At 45.6% G+C, this 17,558-nt stretch overlaps 2 protein-coding genes, 1 long non-coding RNA gene and 1 pseudogene across 6 annotated transcripts in view; 2 read left to right on the plus strand and 2 right to left on the minus strand.

The window, feature by feature from the left end:
• The first annotated feature begins 234 nt into the window (after positions 1 to 234).
• LOC146201642 (annexin-B12-like) overlaps positions 235 to 17,558 on the plus strand; it is a 60,034-nt gene continuing 42,710 nt past the window's right edge. For 2 of the 4 annotated variants that reach the window (XR_014703578.1, XM_084587726.1), the window contains exons 1-5: positions 1,660 to 1,814; positions 2,596 to 3,345; positions 8,765 to 8,788; positions 8,891 to 8,966; positions 10,411 to 10,505. Coding sequence is in view for 3 of the 4 variants with exons in the window: in XM_084587726.1 (XP_084443852.1) it covers positions 2,617 to 3,345; positions 8,765 to 8,788; positions 8,891 to 8,966; positions 10,411 to 10,505 (924 nt within the window). In the remaining variant the exon portion in view is untranslated. Of the gene's footprint in view, positions 376 to 1,659; positions 1,815 to 2,595; positions 3,346 to 7,908; positions 8,091 to 8,764; positions 8,789 to 8,890; positions 8,967 to 10,410; positions 10,506 to 17,558 lie in introns of those variants that run through there. The other 2 variants (XM_084587727.1, XM_084587728.1) reach the window with 2 other exon arrangements.
• Blos2 (biogenesis of lysosome-related organelles complex 1 subunit 2) lies at positions 240 to 1,164 on the plus strand. Its single transcript, XM_084587729.1, has 4 exons — positions 240 to 375; positions 575 to 694; positions 798 to 902; positions 1,025 to 1,164. Exons 1-4 carry the CDS (start codon positions 276 to 278, stop codon positions 1,054 to 1,056), a joined length of 357 nt encoding a protein of 118 aa, XP_084443855.1. The 5' UTR covers positions 240 to 275; the 3' UTR covers positions 1,057 to 1,164.
• LOC146201644 (uncharacterized) lies at positions 995 to 1,636 on the minus strand. The gene is made up of 2 exons (XR_014703579.1): positions 1,408 to 1,636; positions 995 to 1,313 (listed from the first exon to the last, which is right to left on the minus strand). It is a non-coding gene; the product is annotated as an uncharacterized LOC146201644 (long non-coding RNA).
• On the minus strand, positions 12,417 to 13,904 carry LOC146201645 (uncharacterized; annotated as a pseudogene).

Genomic DNA, 17,558 nt, shown 5'->3' on the forward strand with positions numbered 1-17,558 from the left:
TAAACTCGCGATAAAGTGTCTTAGAAAAAAAATTATGTCAGAATTTAATGAGTTTTAGCCTTTAAAACGAAACCTAGATGCTCTACAAAACTGAGTGAATTAAATCGGCAACGATGTGTGCTAGAGACGCCGACAGCAGCGCCAGCGCTGACAGCTGATACATGGTTGATATGTACCGTAGGCTGGCGCGTTGCTGTTCTGTGTGAAGTTTACTTGGCGGTTTTGTTTGCTTCCCGTTAATTTGCGGCAGACCTGCAGCTGCCGTAGATTTTGATATGGAATCTGGCGATGAAGCTACAGATTCGCCGAAGTTAAATGAGCTTGCTGCTACGATGTTCGAGAAAACGGGCGAATACGTGCAAGCCGAGCTTTCATGTAAGTTCAAATCAGCTGGTGTCATGACTTGGGGGCCGTGCTTGTGATGCGTGGTGTATATACTGATGATTACATAATGTTGCATTTACTCCGGAGTCAAATCATGTCACAGAGATTTGAGTTTTGATAGAAAACTGCGTTGATGTCGGCAATATTTACTTCGTATCCACTCGCCTCAATTGTTATTCGGTTTTTGCAGCCACGCTAGACGATTACAGGCTAACCGAAGAAATGAACAGACTGACAATAACAAAGTATAGTGACATGAAGCAGATTGCTGGAAACGTCACAAAAGCCCTGAAAGACCTAAACGAGAAATGTAAGTGGAAGAAGCGCGGCGGCCGGTTCACTCGCGAGTGTTCTTGAAAAAGCTCGTTTGGGGAAACTCTGAGCGTTGCTATGCATTATCCTCCTGCTTGTAGATCGGTGTCTCAAGCCGTACTTGGACCAGATCGACCAAGTCGAAGAGAGCGTTACCAAGCTAGAACAAGCAGCGTACAAGCTGGATGCTTATTCTAAACGTCTTGGTAAATCAACTCTTTAAAAAAAAAAAAAAAAAGAAAAAAAAAAACGTTTATAAGATGCACACCGTTTACAAGATCCCGCCGCATTACTCGCGTTTTCTTTCTTTTTTTTTTTTTTTTTCCAGAAGCAAAGTTTAAAACCCTTGAGAAACGCTGAAAGTCAAGACTGAAGAGCTGAATTGCAAGTGATGCTGTTGTAACATGGAGGTCACTGGTCCTTTATTTGGGGTCATCTCCCGAATCAGCTGCGTTGTAGTGGCTTTGTAATAAAAACATTGTCTGGCAGTGCAATATTTGTTATATAAAAAAAAATAATAATACACATGCTTTCTTGGCGTCTGCGCTGAGCACATGATCTGAAAGCTCTGCTAGCAGCTTGAAACCGCCGAAGTTGCTTCAGAGTGGTCTTGCAGCCTGCCACGTAAAAAAAAGAAAAAAAAAAAGCAGGGGCATAGCACTATGTGAACTGCGTACAGCGGTGAGTACCTTAGCTGAGACGCTAACTTACCGTTAGTACAGTCGTGCGCAAAATTGGTATTAGCAGAGCAACATGTCAACGTTCACTGACGGTGCAGTGGCTGTTTCTGAGTTTGCCTGCACACATGAACACTACCGCCTGGCTCGCTTTTTTATACACAGAAGCAGTAACCGTAGTGGTTCACGTGGTTTCCACTTTTGCGCATGACTGTACACACCGTATTAACAGTGGTGTTTCCGAGAAGTACGCAATTCCGAGCGTCATCGCCGCAAGCACACTGTTGAGAGGTGCTGCCATTGTGTTGCTGCGGCCGCAGACGTAAACCGACGAGCTCCGTGATTCAGTGCAAAGACTGCGGCGCTGCGGCGGTGACTTTAGTTTGATTAATTTTTTAAAGCTGTGGACGCTCCAACTGTGTTAAGGTAGTCGAAACTTGGGTGAGTGTGCTCTGATTATTTCTTCCGTGGTAACTACCAAACTTTTGTTCTTTAGGGAGATTCTTGTCAGCCGCCTTTTCTGCGCGCTATTTTCGTCCGGCAGCAGATGACATTAGACTCGGAATAGGGTTTCTTGTTTTTTAATGCTAAATGGGATGCCTGCGTCCTCTGTTCGTCATACGGATGTTGACGTTTTATTCTACTGACTTCTTGGTTGCGTAGCAAGACCATTTTTCAAGCGCGAAAGAGTTTGTGTGTCTGTAAACAAACCGTCCGTATACGCCCAATCCGGCTGCCGGCCGGGAGCGTCCCGAGTTTCCTTGTGAAGCAAGATTGGCTCACGTTCCACGCGAGGCACATTTGGCAGTGCGTTATTGCTGTACGATAGTACGATTGTATTTTTTCTTTAATGTGTTATGCGTGTGCTATGCTGTTAAGGAGGAAGGGATGAGCTCTGAACTGTTCTACCTGTTGCGCTAACTAATGAAATTGCAGTTTCTCTGTGGACAAAGCTTTGCATCGCTGTGTCAGCAATTAAGTGTCTTCACAGCGTGGCGTCATATCTTTCATTTTATGTTTTCAGTTTTTCTTTTCGACCAAAAGAAACTGGAACTGCTGCTTTTTTTTTTTCTTTTGCAGTTGATGTGTGCAGTGAAAAATTGTTTAAATTGTGATAATTGAAAAGACTGCCTGTCGTAATATTTGTTTAAACGAGCCTAAGTATTTGTCAAATACTCTCCTTGCATGCCACTCTCATGTACCATTGCTCCTGCTTTTTCAGTGCCAAGTCTAACAGGACACAATGAGCTATCCTGGTGGAAGTGGGAGCCCATGTCCTTCCCAACAAGGTTATCCTGGCTACCCATCTCAAGACAGGACTCTTTATCCTATGGATGCTGTCTATGGAGCACCACCCGTTAGTCAGCCTGCTCCTGGTTACCCACCCCAAATGCCAAATCAAGCGTACCCGCAATCTTCATCGCCAGGGTACCCATCATCGCAGCCAGGTTTTGTACCACAGCCCAGCTATCCCACTCAATCTGGCTATCCCACCCAACCTAGTTATCCCAGCCAACCTGGTTACCCTAGCCAACCTGGTTACCCTAGCCAACCTGGTTACCCTAGCCAACCTGGTTACCCTACCCAACCTGGTTACCCTAGCCAACCTGGTCATCCTAGCCAACCTGGTCACCCTAGCCAATCTGCTTACCCTAGCCAACCTGGCTACCCAAGCCAGCCTGGCTACCCCCAGCCTGCACCTACTGGGTACCCCAGTTCCACACAAGGATACCCTGGCTACCCAACTGGGCAGAGCAGCTATCCTACACCTGTGTCAGCTGCAAGCTATCCTGCAACGCAGGCAGCTTCTAGTCAGTACCCTTCAGCAGGCCACCCTAGTGCTGGCCCAACAGCTCAGCCTGGCAGTTACGGTGTATCTTATGGAACAGCAACTTACGGGGCAAGTCCCATCTACTCCAGTGCTGCTCAAGTTACTCACTCAGCATCCTACACAGGACAGCGCTTGCGAGATGTAAGTAATGGGGTTTATGTAAACATGGCGAATATGTAACCTACTAATTCATCACACGTTGCCCCAGTGATGGCGAGCTCAGTTTTTAATTCATATGTTGGTAGTAAACATCATTAGCACTACTTGTCGTTTATAGGGCTTTCATAATTCCTTGCTGCAAACTGAAACAGGTTTACTGTTTGCAGGGATGAAAACCAATAGCACATAGGCGTTTATCATGTGTAGGCATATCTTTCCACTATTATAAGGCCTACCAAATGCCGGGGATGTTACTGAAATGTAGAAGTCAAGGTATATGCGGGAATGTCGACGGTGTTTCAAAATTATATATGCTGATGATTTGTGCAAATAGTTATTTAAGTTGGTGCGCTAAAGGCGATGTAATTTTAAGCATTTGTGGTTGGAAAAAAAATTCCTTGACATTGATATGACTGTTTTCTTGTAGCAGTTTGCTCCATCTTAGCACCTGCACTTAATATTTGAGTAACACCCTTGCATTTTGATTGATCTGATAACCTGAGCATGTCTTATTTTCAGCTGCCTCATTGTTTGCCCATATATTTTTGTCTGTTGGCCTAGTTCCACATTGAATGTTCATCTAACAATATTTATGGTATTTACTTCACACTTTTATATTTCCAGCTGTGGGATGCATATCGCTGCTTGCTGAGAATTATTCCATAAATGGGCATTAGGCTCAGGGCAGTGGAGCTTTATATTCAGTCCACCTGTGCACATCTTTGTGACCTTTTTATGCAGGAAGCTGTTTCTTTGACATTAGTTTCTGAACAAGTTTGTTATTTCCAGTAATGCTATATGGTATGTTAGCTTACTAGGCACAACTAGTAGCAGGGCTTTCAAAGTAAATAGCTCAGATCAGTAGACGTTCACTTAACTTAACCACTAATTTTTCCTCATTAGTTGGTGTTTCGCTCAATAGATGCGCCTTGCAGTGGTGGTGCAGTGGTTAGGGCACTGGACTTTTCTGCCCAAGGATGTGGGATCGCTTCAGAAGGGAAAATGTTTGGGCATGTTGGTTCATCGTCAATACAGCGAAGCGCTCAAAATCACAAGGACGAGGACAAGGACTTCTCACCAGTGTCCGGGAAGTGGCAAGGAGAGCGACGTTGGACGAGAGTGCAACCTGTGTATCCCAAGGGTTGAAGGTGGTTGCAAGGTGCGCTATTGTCCTGTTCCCTCCTCGTCCTTGTGATTTTTGAGCGCTTCGCTGTATTGACGATGTGGGATCGAATCCCGGCCATGGCGGCTGCTTTTCGATGGAGGCGAAAAGCAAAGCGCCCGTGTGCTATGCAGTGTCATTGCACGTAAAAGAACCCAAGTGGTCGAAATTTTCAGGACACTGTACTGCGGCGTCTCTCATAGCATGAGTTGCTTTGGGATGTTAAGCCCCATTAGCCAAAACAAACCAATCTACGCTCAATAAATAAGCGATTCCTCAAACTTTCTTATCTGTGAGCTGGGTGCCTTCAGAGTGCCACCAAGGATTTATTTATTTGCTTATGTACTGCTTGTAAATTTGTTGTGAACAACTAACTGTTGTGAAGACTCTAAGTAGAGGTAAGTAAAGCATTGCAATAATATGGAATGTTACGTTCTGTGTGGGAGATGTTGCTTTGCAACATAATGTGCCGGGGTTGTAAGCCACGGGGATGGAGCAGACTTGCTGCGTTGAAGCCGCCTCTATAAACTGGCGTGAAGTGTAGGTAAACTTCAGTTTGCTCCCCTTTCCCATCCTTCCATAAAGCCTGACACATCTTACATCTCCTTCCCCCTCCAAACTGAAGAAACAAATTGTTGCTGGGCTCTATTGCGTTGTGCCTGTAAACATTATGCACCATTATTAGCAGGAATTGTGTTATTGGTGCTTGCAGTGGTACTATATCAAAAAGGTGCATTGTTGGTGAGGCTTTCCTGTGCACTGCATGAGAACCAACAAGGAAGGACTTGTAATCAGGATTTAATTTTGCAGCATGTGTTTTGCCCATTTCTCATGGCCCTTTCTTGTTTGGGTTGTATTCGTGATTATAAAAGGAAATATCTGCAGTGCGTGCATTGATATTGAATAGGGCTATGGTTTACATTACTGTGGAAATGATCCGCACCTATTGCTCGCACACATACATATTTACATGCATGTGCGCTCCACCGCTGTAACTTTGGCACTTGGCTGTGGAGCCCAGGGTTGCAGTATCGAATCCTGGTTGCAACACTCGTTTCATTGTAGATGAAGTGCAAAACCATGGTGTGCTGGGCAACAGCAGTGTGGCGTCCCAAGTAGCCTGTGTGTGGCTTCAGAATACCTAACCCTGCATGCTATGCCATACTACTTACTATATGCCAGACCATTGTTTTACATCTTAACAGCTTAATAAAAAAATGACAATGTGTGCTGCCTTCAGTGAATGTGGTGGGCTTAACAGACACAAGATAATGAGATGGTGGTGACAGTTATGCAGTTAATTAGCCAAGGTTGTTAATTAAATCATTGTTTATTCACTTTATGCTGCATATTACAGTGGCAATCTTGCTGTGTTGAAGGCTGATTGCTCCGAGACTATACAAACTTGCAGTACCTGCCTAATTGCAATAAGTCTGGAGACATTTATCAGTGGTTTTTATGCCTATTCTCTGCCAAAACCTTGTTGCAATACATGCCAAATGCTTAGTTTTGGAATGAGGTGTGAAAGGTAGGGAATTTTTTATTCAATTATATCAAATGCTATTGCACTCTGGCAAGTTCTGTATATTGAATTAGTCTCCAGTCTGTAGTATTCAAGATGTAATTGCAGCATGCGGCATTAAGTGAATTATTAGATTTGCAATACTCTTGCAAGCCAGTGTTTCTGAAAAGTAGAAACTTTTTTTATCATAGTAGCATGGCCCATCACAGAGACCGAAGTTGTGTGCAGTTCTGAAAACTTCTGTTTCAAGCCTCTTTGCAAAGCACGGTTCTGGTTAAATGGCAACTGCAAATCAATGGCTTAGCAGACCCGCTCTTGATTCCTTGGTCGTGACAACAACACAAGTCAGAGGCGTGCAGGAAATGGGCATGACATTGCTACAACAGACCAACAGACGCACTGCACCCAATTTGTGCTCCCATTACAGGCAGGATGAATGGGTTTTGATGCGAGAGCTGCTTACTTCCATAGTTTTGCATGGGGTCCATGAAGTTTCGACTGGTTAGCCCCGCGATAGCCTTCCTGACCACGCCTTCCTGACTACTGCCTGGTTATCTTTCCTCTTTAACCCACCACATTCAGAGGTAACAGTGACGTGATCACCTTAATGCTGTAATGGTTAAAAAGAATTTCCTTGTATATATACGCGCGCGCACACACACAAGAAAACAAAAAGCGGCCAAAATTAAGCGCATGTACACTGTGTGCCGTCATTTTGTAACTTTTTTTGCTCCGCTCCTTCCCCCTCCTTCCTGTCAGCACCCTTCCCATCCCTCCCAACTGCACGTGTGATGATTACCAGGCAGCACTAGAAAGGCTGCCTGCCTGCTCTTACATAGTTATTTCTTCTCCCACGTGGTCGTCTGATGCACATATTTTTAGCGTCCCGAGGGCGAAAAGCGCCATTGGGAACCGGCCAACTTTCGGACGACCCAAGTCGATATCCTGGCGCCGGTGCGGCTTCGCGCAACAGCGGCGCCTAGAAAAGAATGAAAAGAAATGCTTGGAAGAGCGAGTCCGCGAGACGGCACCGGAGCAAATCTGGCGTGCATTTCTACGGCGGCGCATTTGTAGGGGGAGGGAGTCGCGCCGCTCGCCTAGTTGTCTCTGAGAAAGCGCGTTGCCCACACTCGAGGTCGTTCTGTCAGCCTCTCTCATCTTTTGTTTGTTTCTCCTTTTATTCTCTTTCCCCTCTCGGCTGCCTATGTTCTTTCTTCATTCATTCTTCGCCTGTTTCTTTCCTGGAAGCCGCACTCGCGACACGTACCCGTTGTTTCCCCATTCTAAGCAATACCGGCAGAGCTCACTCGCCATTTTGGTTTCGGATTGTCCATGCCAAAATAGCCCGGTGTTAGCAACAAGCCGTTCGTATAAACTTACTAACACCTACAGGCACTGTACTAACACCATCGTATGATAAGCCCATGTAGCATGTATGTTTTTGTTTGTAGTACTGAAAGAGGTACAATATTTAAGAAAAAAACAAAACAAAAACGGTTGTAGCAGCGTGTGTGCAAAACTGCCATCTCCGTATTTTATTCAAGAGTGGTTGTACAGAATCTTGCCTTTCTTGTGAGGGGCGTTTTTTTGCACATTTTGCGCTGCAATTCAAAGGGGATGCCAATGAGATCTGTATCTATCGGCGTCCACTCCGAGTGCTTTGCCCGATCTTCGACGGTATCGAATTGACCTATTTAAGCTCCAAGAGAGCTTGCGTGTCGCGCTGCCCCCAAACCTCATGAGTAATCTCTCGCAGAACGGCCGGCCCGGCTTTGAAAGGTCGCTGCAATTTCCTTTGTTCAGCAGTTTATCGTTTATCTGGCGACCGCAGCGCCATCTTTGCCGTTCATTTAGCTTGCAGCTAGCGCCAGCGCGGTTTACTACCTCGCGCTCTCGCGCCTCGCCCTGACGACGATCGGCGAGAGGAGGCCAGTTGCTCGTGTTGTGTTGTAGGTGTGGCCAGGTTTTTTGCGTTGACTGCTTCTGTTCAATCGCAGCGGGACCACTTTTCCGAACGAAAATCGCATCGGCAGCGCCTGTCGGGTGAGCCGCGTCGAATTTAATTCTGGGCCTGTTCAACTCGGAACTGTAGTGTGTTTTCCCGGGAGACAGGGTTCATTTTGCGGATTTGCGCCTAACGCTCGGTTCGTGATCGGAACAATCGGGCACTGCTTGGGCTGTGCACAGTAAATCTACAATGTTGCAGGTACTCTGCAAGTGCGTCGTTGTGGTGGGGATGTAATGGTTGATTGAACACCGTTACGCTGCTTCGATCTGGGATCCCTTGTGTCGGACCCGCCTCCCGGCGCGGCTCTTTACGGCGGCATGCTGCTACTTTCCACCGCGTCGCCATTAGGAGACCTCGTTACCTTGTGTGGCTGATTCTCGGGCGGCTGTGCCGGAGGTTCAGATTATTTATTCAAGGGAAACCCTTAATGCCTAGCGCAGTGCAAGATCCTTTGTTTATTCGCGCAGTGCTGTAAGCAAAGCGAAAGCGCAGGGTTGGCAGGATACAAGACTCATGTCACGTGTGTTTCGCGTCATTGCGCATGTTCGCAGTTTATTTTTTCTTCTTGCTGTTTCGTTTCCTGTGGCGGCGCGCCGCTGTCTAACGTTGCCCCGCCCCTAGCTCTGTCCCACTTAGAAAAATACCGTGGCGTCTGCTCGGCGCACACGCACACCATTACTTACTCTTCCTTGTGTCTTTCTTGTTGCAGAGTCTAGGCAACGCAAGAAACATGGTGAGTTTGGTTGCCAGCCCTATCTTCTTGCTTCATGCTATTGTTTAAAAAAGCAACTTGGTGCTCATAGTTCAGTTCATGTTGTCCATGTGTTGCCAACAGGCCACCATCAGACCCTACCCTGGATTCAACCCCCAGGATGATGCCTCGGCACTCCGGAAGGCCATGAAGGGCCTTGGTAATGTGCATGGCTTTATAATTTGACTGTGGGTGCACACATGTTGGTTCATGATAGGTCTGAGTGTTGAATTTATTATTACTATTTTGGGGAAATTCTCTGTGCTTTAGCCCTGTTTATAAGGAATGGTGGTTGAATGTGCTTGAAAAGTTCTCTGCAATTCTAAGCTATTGTGCTATATTCCAAGACCCTGCCGGGCTGTGTTTTAGATGGTTACACCAATATTAAGAGTGCCGCCACAGTTCAGTGAGACGCATGATTGCTATGGCAAGTTATAAACTTCCTGATTTGTTAAAGAGCTGTTTTGGGTAGGTGAACTGGGAGTGTTTCAAAATGGAGAACATTCCTTGCAAGTTACTACTTTGAAGAATGGTTTGATTAGGAAAACAGGAGTAGCCACTGTTGGAAGTAAAGTAACAGTTTGGGGCTGTGTAGTGAAGGCCACTATTTGCTTCATAGTTTAAGAGGGAAATCGGCACAGTGTAGAGTAATGGAACATGACTGGAATGTGAGCTTCCTGCGGAGTGTTCTGAACAATATTTGATGCTTTTTGTTCTTGTGCTGCCATAGCTTCTAAAGTTTCATAATCTGTTGTGTCACTTAATGAGATAGGTGAAGGACAGGTGTGCACTTACTATGAACAAGGCTGAGCTTGATTTACATGTTTATTGTATAAATGCAAAAAGAAAAACTCGTCAGTACTAGTGGCTCAGTTTCATATCTAAAGAAGGCATTACTTAGCCTGGCTCTGTCAGTTGTGATTGAACATGGTATAAAAAAATTCGTCATGGAAAGATCCCGAGGTGGTGTAAATTAATCCAGAGCCTTCCACTACTGTGCTGCTCATAGCCGGAGTTGATTTGGGACATTAAAACCTCAAGTACAGCCACCAGTGTATTGGGCATTGTCTCATGCTATCGTTGTATGTTTTGTAATTGGTGTACTACTGAAGTAAGTTGTTTGGTTCTTCCGCCAACTAAAACTCGGCAGCACACCATGTTGTAATCATGTATTATCAACTGAAAATGGGTGGGAACTGCCATAATTCACGTAAAAGATATTGCTCTTCCTCAGTGTTCCAAACACTGAAATGCTGGAAGGAAGAGCAGTCATGTGTTACATGCAGTTAGGGCTACATGTGCTTCGGTTAACCATACTCAAAAGGTAGCATTGGCAAACGTGGCATGTTTTAAACAAGGCGCACAAATTGCCAGATAGATACTCTAGTGACATGAATTTTCGTTTTTTGAGGAATGTTGGAGAATCGGTTTGAGACATTAAACCCCACAAACAAACAGCTGGAGAATCTGAATGATGCAATCTATGGCAGCAGTGCCCTTGTGTGCAGTTTCTTTTTTTTTTTTTTCAATGCAGCATTGTGTTAATGCTTTACTTCTTTTTGCTGAGCATAAATCGTGAATTCTTGCTTTTTCTACGCATGCAGGCACCGATGAGGCTGCCATCATTGCTATTCTTGCCAAAAGGACGAGTGATCAGCGACAGGTGATCAAGACAACATACAAGCAGTTGTTTGGACGGGTGAGTTGGAGAGGCCCCATTGTCTGCTGTGTGTATGACGGATGCCATGGAGGGGCTTTCTTGTTTACTTGCTTGCTTGCTTGCCTGTCAGGGTGTGTGTCATCCTAAAAGGGGAGGGCATGTCTGCTGCTTTTGCCTTTGTACATAGAACTAAGCACATGTGCAGTGATCAGTGGCCACTCCTGCCATGATTAGACCAGGTGCTGTCTCAGGCATGTAGCATACTCACTGTATGCCTTGCTGCTTTATTCCAATGGTTCTGCTTTCAGTTGAAGCTGACATGATGTGAATAGTATAAAACAGGAAGCGCATTGTGCTAGGGCCAGTGCAGAGCATAAAGGGTCACTGAAGACAATTTTGTACATTGTTCATTTGTTCTTAGAAAGCAGTGTTCAGATTTTGTGCACTCTAAGCTATATTTTTCGTGCGCTTGTGGGTTTTATTGTGAAAGCAATACTACGTCAGGTCTAACCGCTCATCGCTGTGTGTTGTGTCCATGGTCCCCGAGCCGGCGCTGCACCTAACAGAAGGAGGAGAACGCTCGGTCACCCGCAGCTAATGCTTTCGCTCCATATTCAGCTCAGCAGCGTTGAACCCTTCCAATTTTTTCTTTTTTGTGAGGAAGGCAGTTTGAGATAGCCCGTTTATCATGCTCAGCATGACCCATTGCACCATATGTGAGCCCATACCACTAATTGTGGTAAATTCTGCCTGTCGGACTTGACTTGGTTACGAGAATTTTGCTAATGGCACAGGCCACCTTATAGAAGCAAACTTAGCAGTGTCAGGTTATGTAAATAGTTTATGAAAGCACTGAGGCTGCTTTCTCTGTTTCTATGGTTTGTCAACAAGCAAGAGCTCTTGAATACTGCAGACGGGTCCAGTAGTGTAGTGCAGCTGATCTAATGATACCTTAACTGAAATAACCTTTAGGCTCTCCAACCATTTCACGTTTTTAAATTTAAAAAGTTTAATACCATTATGACATTGTTTAAGGTGGGGACACCCCTCTTGAAACGTTTTTCCTTATTTATGGGTGGATCTGATTGAAACTTGCACCATTAATGTACTTTTGCATGCTGATTTCAAATATCTGATTAGTTTTCTTGTAGATGAAATAGCTTTCAAAATATTACCTAATTCATGTTCTTCGTTTGGAGGTGAGTTAATTACTAAACACTTTATGGCATGATGAGGATAGCCCTGCCAGAGTGATCTAGAAGGATCATAGAGTGCCGCTAGTCATGAATTAACGTGGTAGAAGAATTTGAACCAAAGTTACAATAAGTCAAACTTTTATGACTAAAAGCCCAAGTTGGCACCTAAGATTGATAATTAATTCTGTAAATGTTGCCGCATAATAACTGTACATATTTTCATCCTACGGCACTGTCGAAGTTTTTCTCTTTCTAACAAGACAAAAATGAGAGCTATAGCACAAATAGACTAAGAGATATCTCTCCTCCAAAATTGCAGCACCCTCAAAATTGCAGTTTTGAGAAAACGAGGAAAAACACTTCACAGCATGTAGGTGTAAATTATGTCAATGATTGATATGTCAACAAGATCAGAAACAGGTGGAAAGTGATCTGAAGCGAAAATTAATGGCCTATGCCAATTTGAGCCAAAGTTGTGCAATAGGAAACGTTTGAAAGGAAAATTCCATTTGGGTACCGAAGACAACATAACCTTCTCAGCAAATCTCCTTTTGTGGTCACTGCATTTACCTTGGTTTCATGAGACTCGCAGGATTCCCTTTCTAGAAAAAAAAAAATTTAAAGCAATAGCAAGAACAGGACCAGAGATATTGATCTTTCAAAAATGCAACACTACCAAAATTGGGGGATTGTCGGAAGCACTTAAGCCTCACGGCATTTAATCAGGAAGGGCAACCCCAAAGACCTCAAGCTATTAAAATGCACCAGGAGCATAGTCGGGGTGCATGCTGTCGCGGTGTTTTCTTTTTTCTGTTTTAGCAACGCCAAGCGAAGCCGCCCGCTTCTTTGCAGAACGTGCGCTACGGTGCAAGTCCTTTTCTTCAGCTCTCCTGGAGCCAGTTGCTGTCACGTTTGTACTGCATTCTTGCAGAATTGCTGCTGCTGTATGCTTGCAGCCGGCATTGAAGCGCAGCACAGCTTCTGCTGTGGCTGCTTCCACAGCAAACAGTGATGAGTGCCGCTCTTTGTGGATCAAGGTCCAGATGACCGAATGAAAGCTTTCGTTCGAGTTCTGGGTCTTCCCCCGAATGCACCTCTGCAGCAGGCTCTTCTCTGATAAACGACTATTAACAGGCAAAAGAGCATCAGCCACATCTCTTGGCAGACTGTAATTGTGCTTTAGTGCAGGCTCCTCTTTTGCCTTTGCAGCGTTGTGGCGGCACCATGACTTCTCACCGGTAGGACACAAACTGTGATTGGGGCAGTCATCAGTAGATGTGATGTGGTACTATGTCGCCATCACAGCTCGCTGCATGGCATCCACATCACCTACATTTGATCAAAGCGCTCGGCCATAATATATTGCCAGCTTGTCAACTAGATCAGCTGTCAGCCTTCCTCTGCCGCCAAGAGTTTGCTTCCCTGCACCCTTGTGCCTCTGCGAGAGGTTGCGCAAAGCTGCTCCCATACGCTTGTGCACGTGATTTATGCAGTCCTCTTTGACTATTTCAATGTAGCCATAGATACCAGCATCTTTAAGAGCATTGAACGTGCGACTGTCCCCATCGCATAGCATGGTTGTGTAATGCATGTTGTGGCGCTGCAGAGATCTTTCAAACAGAATTTTGCCAGCCTCTACCTCCATTTGACCAGCCTTGGAGTTGTTTTTTTGGCACTGGTGGCGGGATTTCCAAAGTTCGTAGCCGTCAGTGTTTGGCTTGAGACCAATTTCGCAGCCCAGACAAAAGTTTGATAACACCACATAATCAAGCACATAACCAGTGAAGAGTTCCACCACGGCACCGACGCCTATATGTGATGAGTGTCCGCGCGTCATCCATGTGCCGTCGTAGCACACGGCAGTGTTCCCCCTATGACCAAAACACAGGTCATCGTAGACCTCCGCCACTGCCTGCGCGGCTTGTGCCATAGCGGTCGTGGCGGCTCGGGTAGAAGCAGGTTGCAGTGTGTTCTTCAGATGCCATTGAAACGTCTTGTTGTGCATCCCGCGCCGCGACAACCCCATCGCCGAAAAGATATCATTCATTGCTGTCTGGCCGTTACCGGTCGACAGCATTGCTCGACTAGCCAGAATACTCAGCTCAAAAGGATTGACCTTTTCTCGCCGTCAACCCTCCACGAGTTCCACTCAATCTCACCGCAGTTGTCGCACAGCACGATCAGTTTTACGGCGAGGCCATAGCTTCGGTCGCTGGTAATTAAACGCACGCATCCACGACATGTTTTGCACCACACGGCATCCAGAAGGATATTCACAATGCTGAGGTCAATTACCGCATAGGAGGCTGTTCCGTTCGCATCTGACTCTGCGGACGCACCACTTGCATCGGCGAACAGCGCGGTCTTTCGTGCCGTCGCCGGCGTCGATACCAGTCTATCAAGCGTAGCCTGCTCACGGGCACTCACTTGAGTTATGTCACTGTTAGTGACAGGCGCGGTGTCAATACGTACACGACTGCAGTCGGCACGAAGAACGGCGCCGTTGTCCAGCGGAATCGGAGAAGCGTCACCGCCCGCAACGTGATCGTCACACAATCCCGCAGCACTGGCACTTGCTTCTTGCACAGTATGCAACGATGTCGCATTCTTAACGCGTTTCTTTGGTTGCTTTCGCCCGAACTTGTGCAAAGAGCGGTACTTCTTCGCGCCTGGCATGACTCTCGCGTTGCACTAGCGTGGTCGGCAGAAAGACAAAATGGCGTCGCTGGGAGTCCGCATTTCAGGGCTAGCTTGCCGGAACCAACCAAACGACGCCATTTTGATCATGTGCCTTAACCGGCCAATAGTAGCGCGCGCTGCATGCTATCTTTTTGTTTGTTTTTTGGGGGGGAAGGCGGAGCGCACAGGGTTGCTTTCCGAAAGAAAAAATAAGCTGAAAGCGCGAGCTTTCGAACGAGACCAAAATCGCCGCGGTGGAGCGCATAGTTCTCATGCTCCGGGCGATCGAAATTGGGTGTCATTTGTCCACAATTTAAAGGGCAGTGGGTGTGGTACTGCATTTTTTAATCGCTATAACTTCATAAATACGCGGGGTATAAGGATGAAAATTTCCGTGCAGATGCGGAATGGTGCGAGGAATACGAAAATGAAAAAATTGAAAATCCGATTTTCGGTGCCAAAGAGCCGTGTCCCCCCTTAATAAGTTCTGTGTTGGGCTGCAGTTGGTGGAAAATCTGCTGTGGAAACAGTACCCCTAAGCATGCCTGAAATGTGTTGGGTATAGTGTGCAGTTTCCAGTGGTTGAACCGTAAAGGGGAGTGCAGGCATAACGGGGAGAGAGCTGATGTGTTATCTATAGTTAAAGCAAGTGAAAGTGGTTCTCGGTCACTGAACCAAACCGTCAGTGCTTGTTGCTGTGTCAACACAGCTGGTTACGAAGTGTTAGCTGGGCATTTATTTTGTGTTCTTCTGCCGCTCGTGTTCTCTGTCTTGGTATATGCATGTACTTTCTGGGCTAAAAGTAATCTCTACCTCGCCGGGGTGGCGCAGGGGTTACGGCGCTCGACTACTGTTCTCAAGGAAGCGGGATCGAATCCCGGCTGCGGCGGCCGCTTTTCGATGGAGGCGAAAAGAAGGCGCTCGTGTGCTGTGCGATGTCAGTGCACGTTAAAGAACCCCAGGTGGTCGAAATTTCCGGAGTCCTCCACTACGGCGTCTCTTATAGCCTGAGCCGCTTTAGGACATTAAACCTCACAAAACAAACTAAAAGTAATCTCTCTGCACGGTTCGCTTCTGAGCCCTGTCGAGGAGCATATAAGGCACCATTCAAGTTCCTAATCACTTGTATGGGGAGAAGAGCTCGCACCCTTTCTGTTAATACACTTATTGCACTTTGGGCTGCATTAAGAGCTCCTTTACACAGCTGAGATGCAAACCTTGCAGCCTGTTTACTTTTCCAATGCACAGCAGTAGCCACTGCTGGCCCCACATAATGTGCTGTCAAACTTTCCGCTTGCACAGTGTCAGTAACAGATATGCTACAGGACATTCACCCTTTATCTAGACTTGTATGCAGGAGAGATAGTAGCTTTCTTAATATAGCCTATAACCATGGGGGGTGTTGCTAGGAAATTGCACGCTGATAGCAATGGGACAAGGGCTGCTTTCTGACGCAGTGAGTCTCCTTTAATCACTTGCATGCTGAGATTAAATCTTTCTAGGTACTGGCTGTAATTATGGTGGTACTTTTCTTCTAATGTGACAGCTTTAGCGCAGATGTTTGGAGGAAAAACCATGCACATTGTCATACTAATTCGAGATTGGTCGGCAAGGTCATGTCACACCAATCAACCACTGAGACCAAGGTGTAATGGCAGACCCGGAGAGTCTCGTGACAAGGGATGTCAGTGATGATGCTGGGGTGTGTCACATGCAGTCATGATGTATGACATCATTCGACCCTGACAATTTGCATGACTGTTTCTGAAATTTGGTGGATGGGTCCAGTACTCCACCAAAAATTCATTTAAAATATGAAAGTGATAAATTGATTATGCCGTAAGGGGAAAAAAATAGGGGAAGGTTTAGCACCGATAAACCTAAGTAGACAGAGAAATCGCGCAACTTCTCCATGGACGTCTGCGAACCTGAAGGACATACAGGCGTGTCTAAATGGCTTTGAGTTATGTGTATGTAGCGTAATGGTGCTCTTGTTGTTGGGAAGGGAAGGCTATGTGACTTATCTAATATTGTCCAGTTAAGCACCCTAAGAGTTGGTTAGGAGTTCGCAAAGTTTTTTGCTTTCAGAGCCTTTATGATGGAAAGGGGGCATGTTTAATTCATATGTCTGAGAAGAGCAAGGGTGTGTTGACAGTTTGGCAATTTGAGAAAATTCTCTTTTATTTATGTCCCATGTAGATTTGCCGAAGCTGCAATCGCTTGAAAATAGTCCCTTTTGAGTGAGCCATCAAATTCCATTGAGTCACATGCTCCATTGCTTCAAAGGTTGAGGTTGGCTATGTGGTCAGCTTGCAAAAAAACTTGGATCATCTTGGCAGGATTAGGTCATATGGCATTGTGCCCATTGTATTGATTATATATGCAGGCAGCACCTGGTGTCACGAGTTTAATACCCCTGTTGCACGGTCATTTTCAAAGGCGACTGAGTCGACAGCCTTCAAGATTTTCAATCGTGATGTAGTAGCTTGAAGTAGTTGTGCCGCTGTTACACGGCGAAGTTCAAAATCTGTTGAAATAGTCCTGGCGTTTGGCGGCAGACTTTTGCGGCGCCATTTGTGTTGCTTTCGGTTTTGCTTAAAGAACTAAAATTTTTCTATAAATGCAAAATAAACTATAACTGTTACCCTTTTTTTTTAGTAACTGCAGGTTTTTAGTTGTTGTTAAAGAACTTTTTTTTTTTTACATTCATACGGCCGTGCTTTTCATTGTTTGCTTTTCTCAGCGGCGCAGGTTACAGGGGTAGAGAGTACAAAAGGGATGCATCTTAAAAAAGAGCGATGCTATTTTTAAGCTATTATGAGCACTAATATTTTATTGCGTAAATTAAAGATAGGAAATAACGCTTGTTCATGTTTTTGCATCGTAAACGCTCTGTTTATGAAAGTGCGCATGGTGCTCCTCGGGTCAACCCTAGCAACCTTGCATGACGTTCGAAGGCCTTCGAGATCTCGATAGATTTATGAGCTGTTCCGTTGACTCGATAGACTATAGACTCAATGCCCTTTGAAAACGCCCGTGTGGCAGTGTTCGAAGGCCGTCGAGTCGATAGACAAACGGTTCGAGGGCCTTCGAAATGGCCATGTGACAGCACTATAAAGCACTGGCCAGAGAAACTTTTGCTTCCTCAGCACATTACAAATGTTATATCTCAAATTGACAAATGTTCATTTATAATGAAAGTTGGTCATTTCACACA

Source organism: Amblyomma maculatum, chromosome 1 (genome assembly GCF_055883805.1).
Source record: "Amblyomma maculatum isolate TAMU_Amacu chromosome 1, ASM5588380v1, whole genome shotgun sequence".
NCBI lineage: Eukaryota > Metazoa > Arthropoda > Arachnida > Ixodida > Ixodidae > Amblyomma > Amblyomma maculatum.

Coding starts and splice junctions, on each gene's coding strand:
- Blos2 (XM_084587729.1), top strand. CDS start 276: ATGGAATCTGGCGATGAAGCTACAGATTCGCCGAAGTTAAATGAGCTT. Junction 695..797: donor GAAAGACCTAAACGAGAAAT/GTAAGTGGAAGA, acceptor TCCTGCTTGTAG/ATCGGTGTCTCAAGCCGTAC. Junction 903..1,024: donor TGCTTATTCTAAACGTCTTG/GTAAATCAACTC, acceptor TTTTTTTTCCAG/AAGCAAAGTTTAAAACCCTT.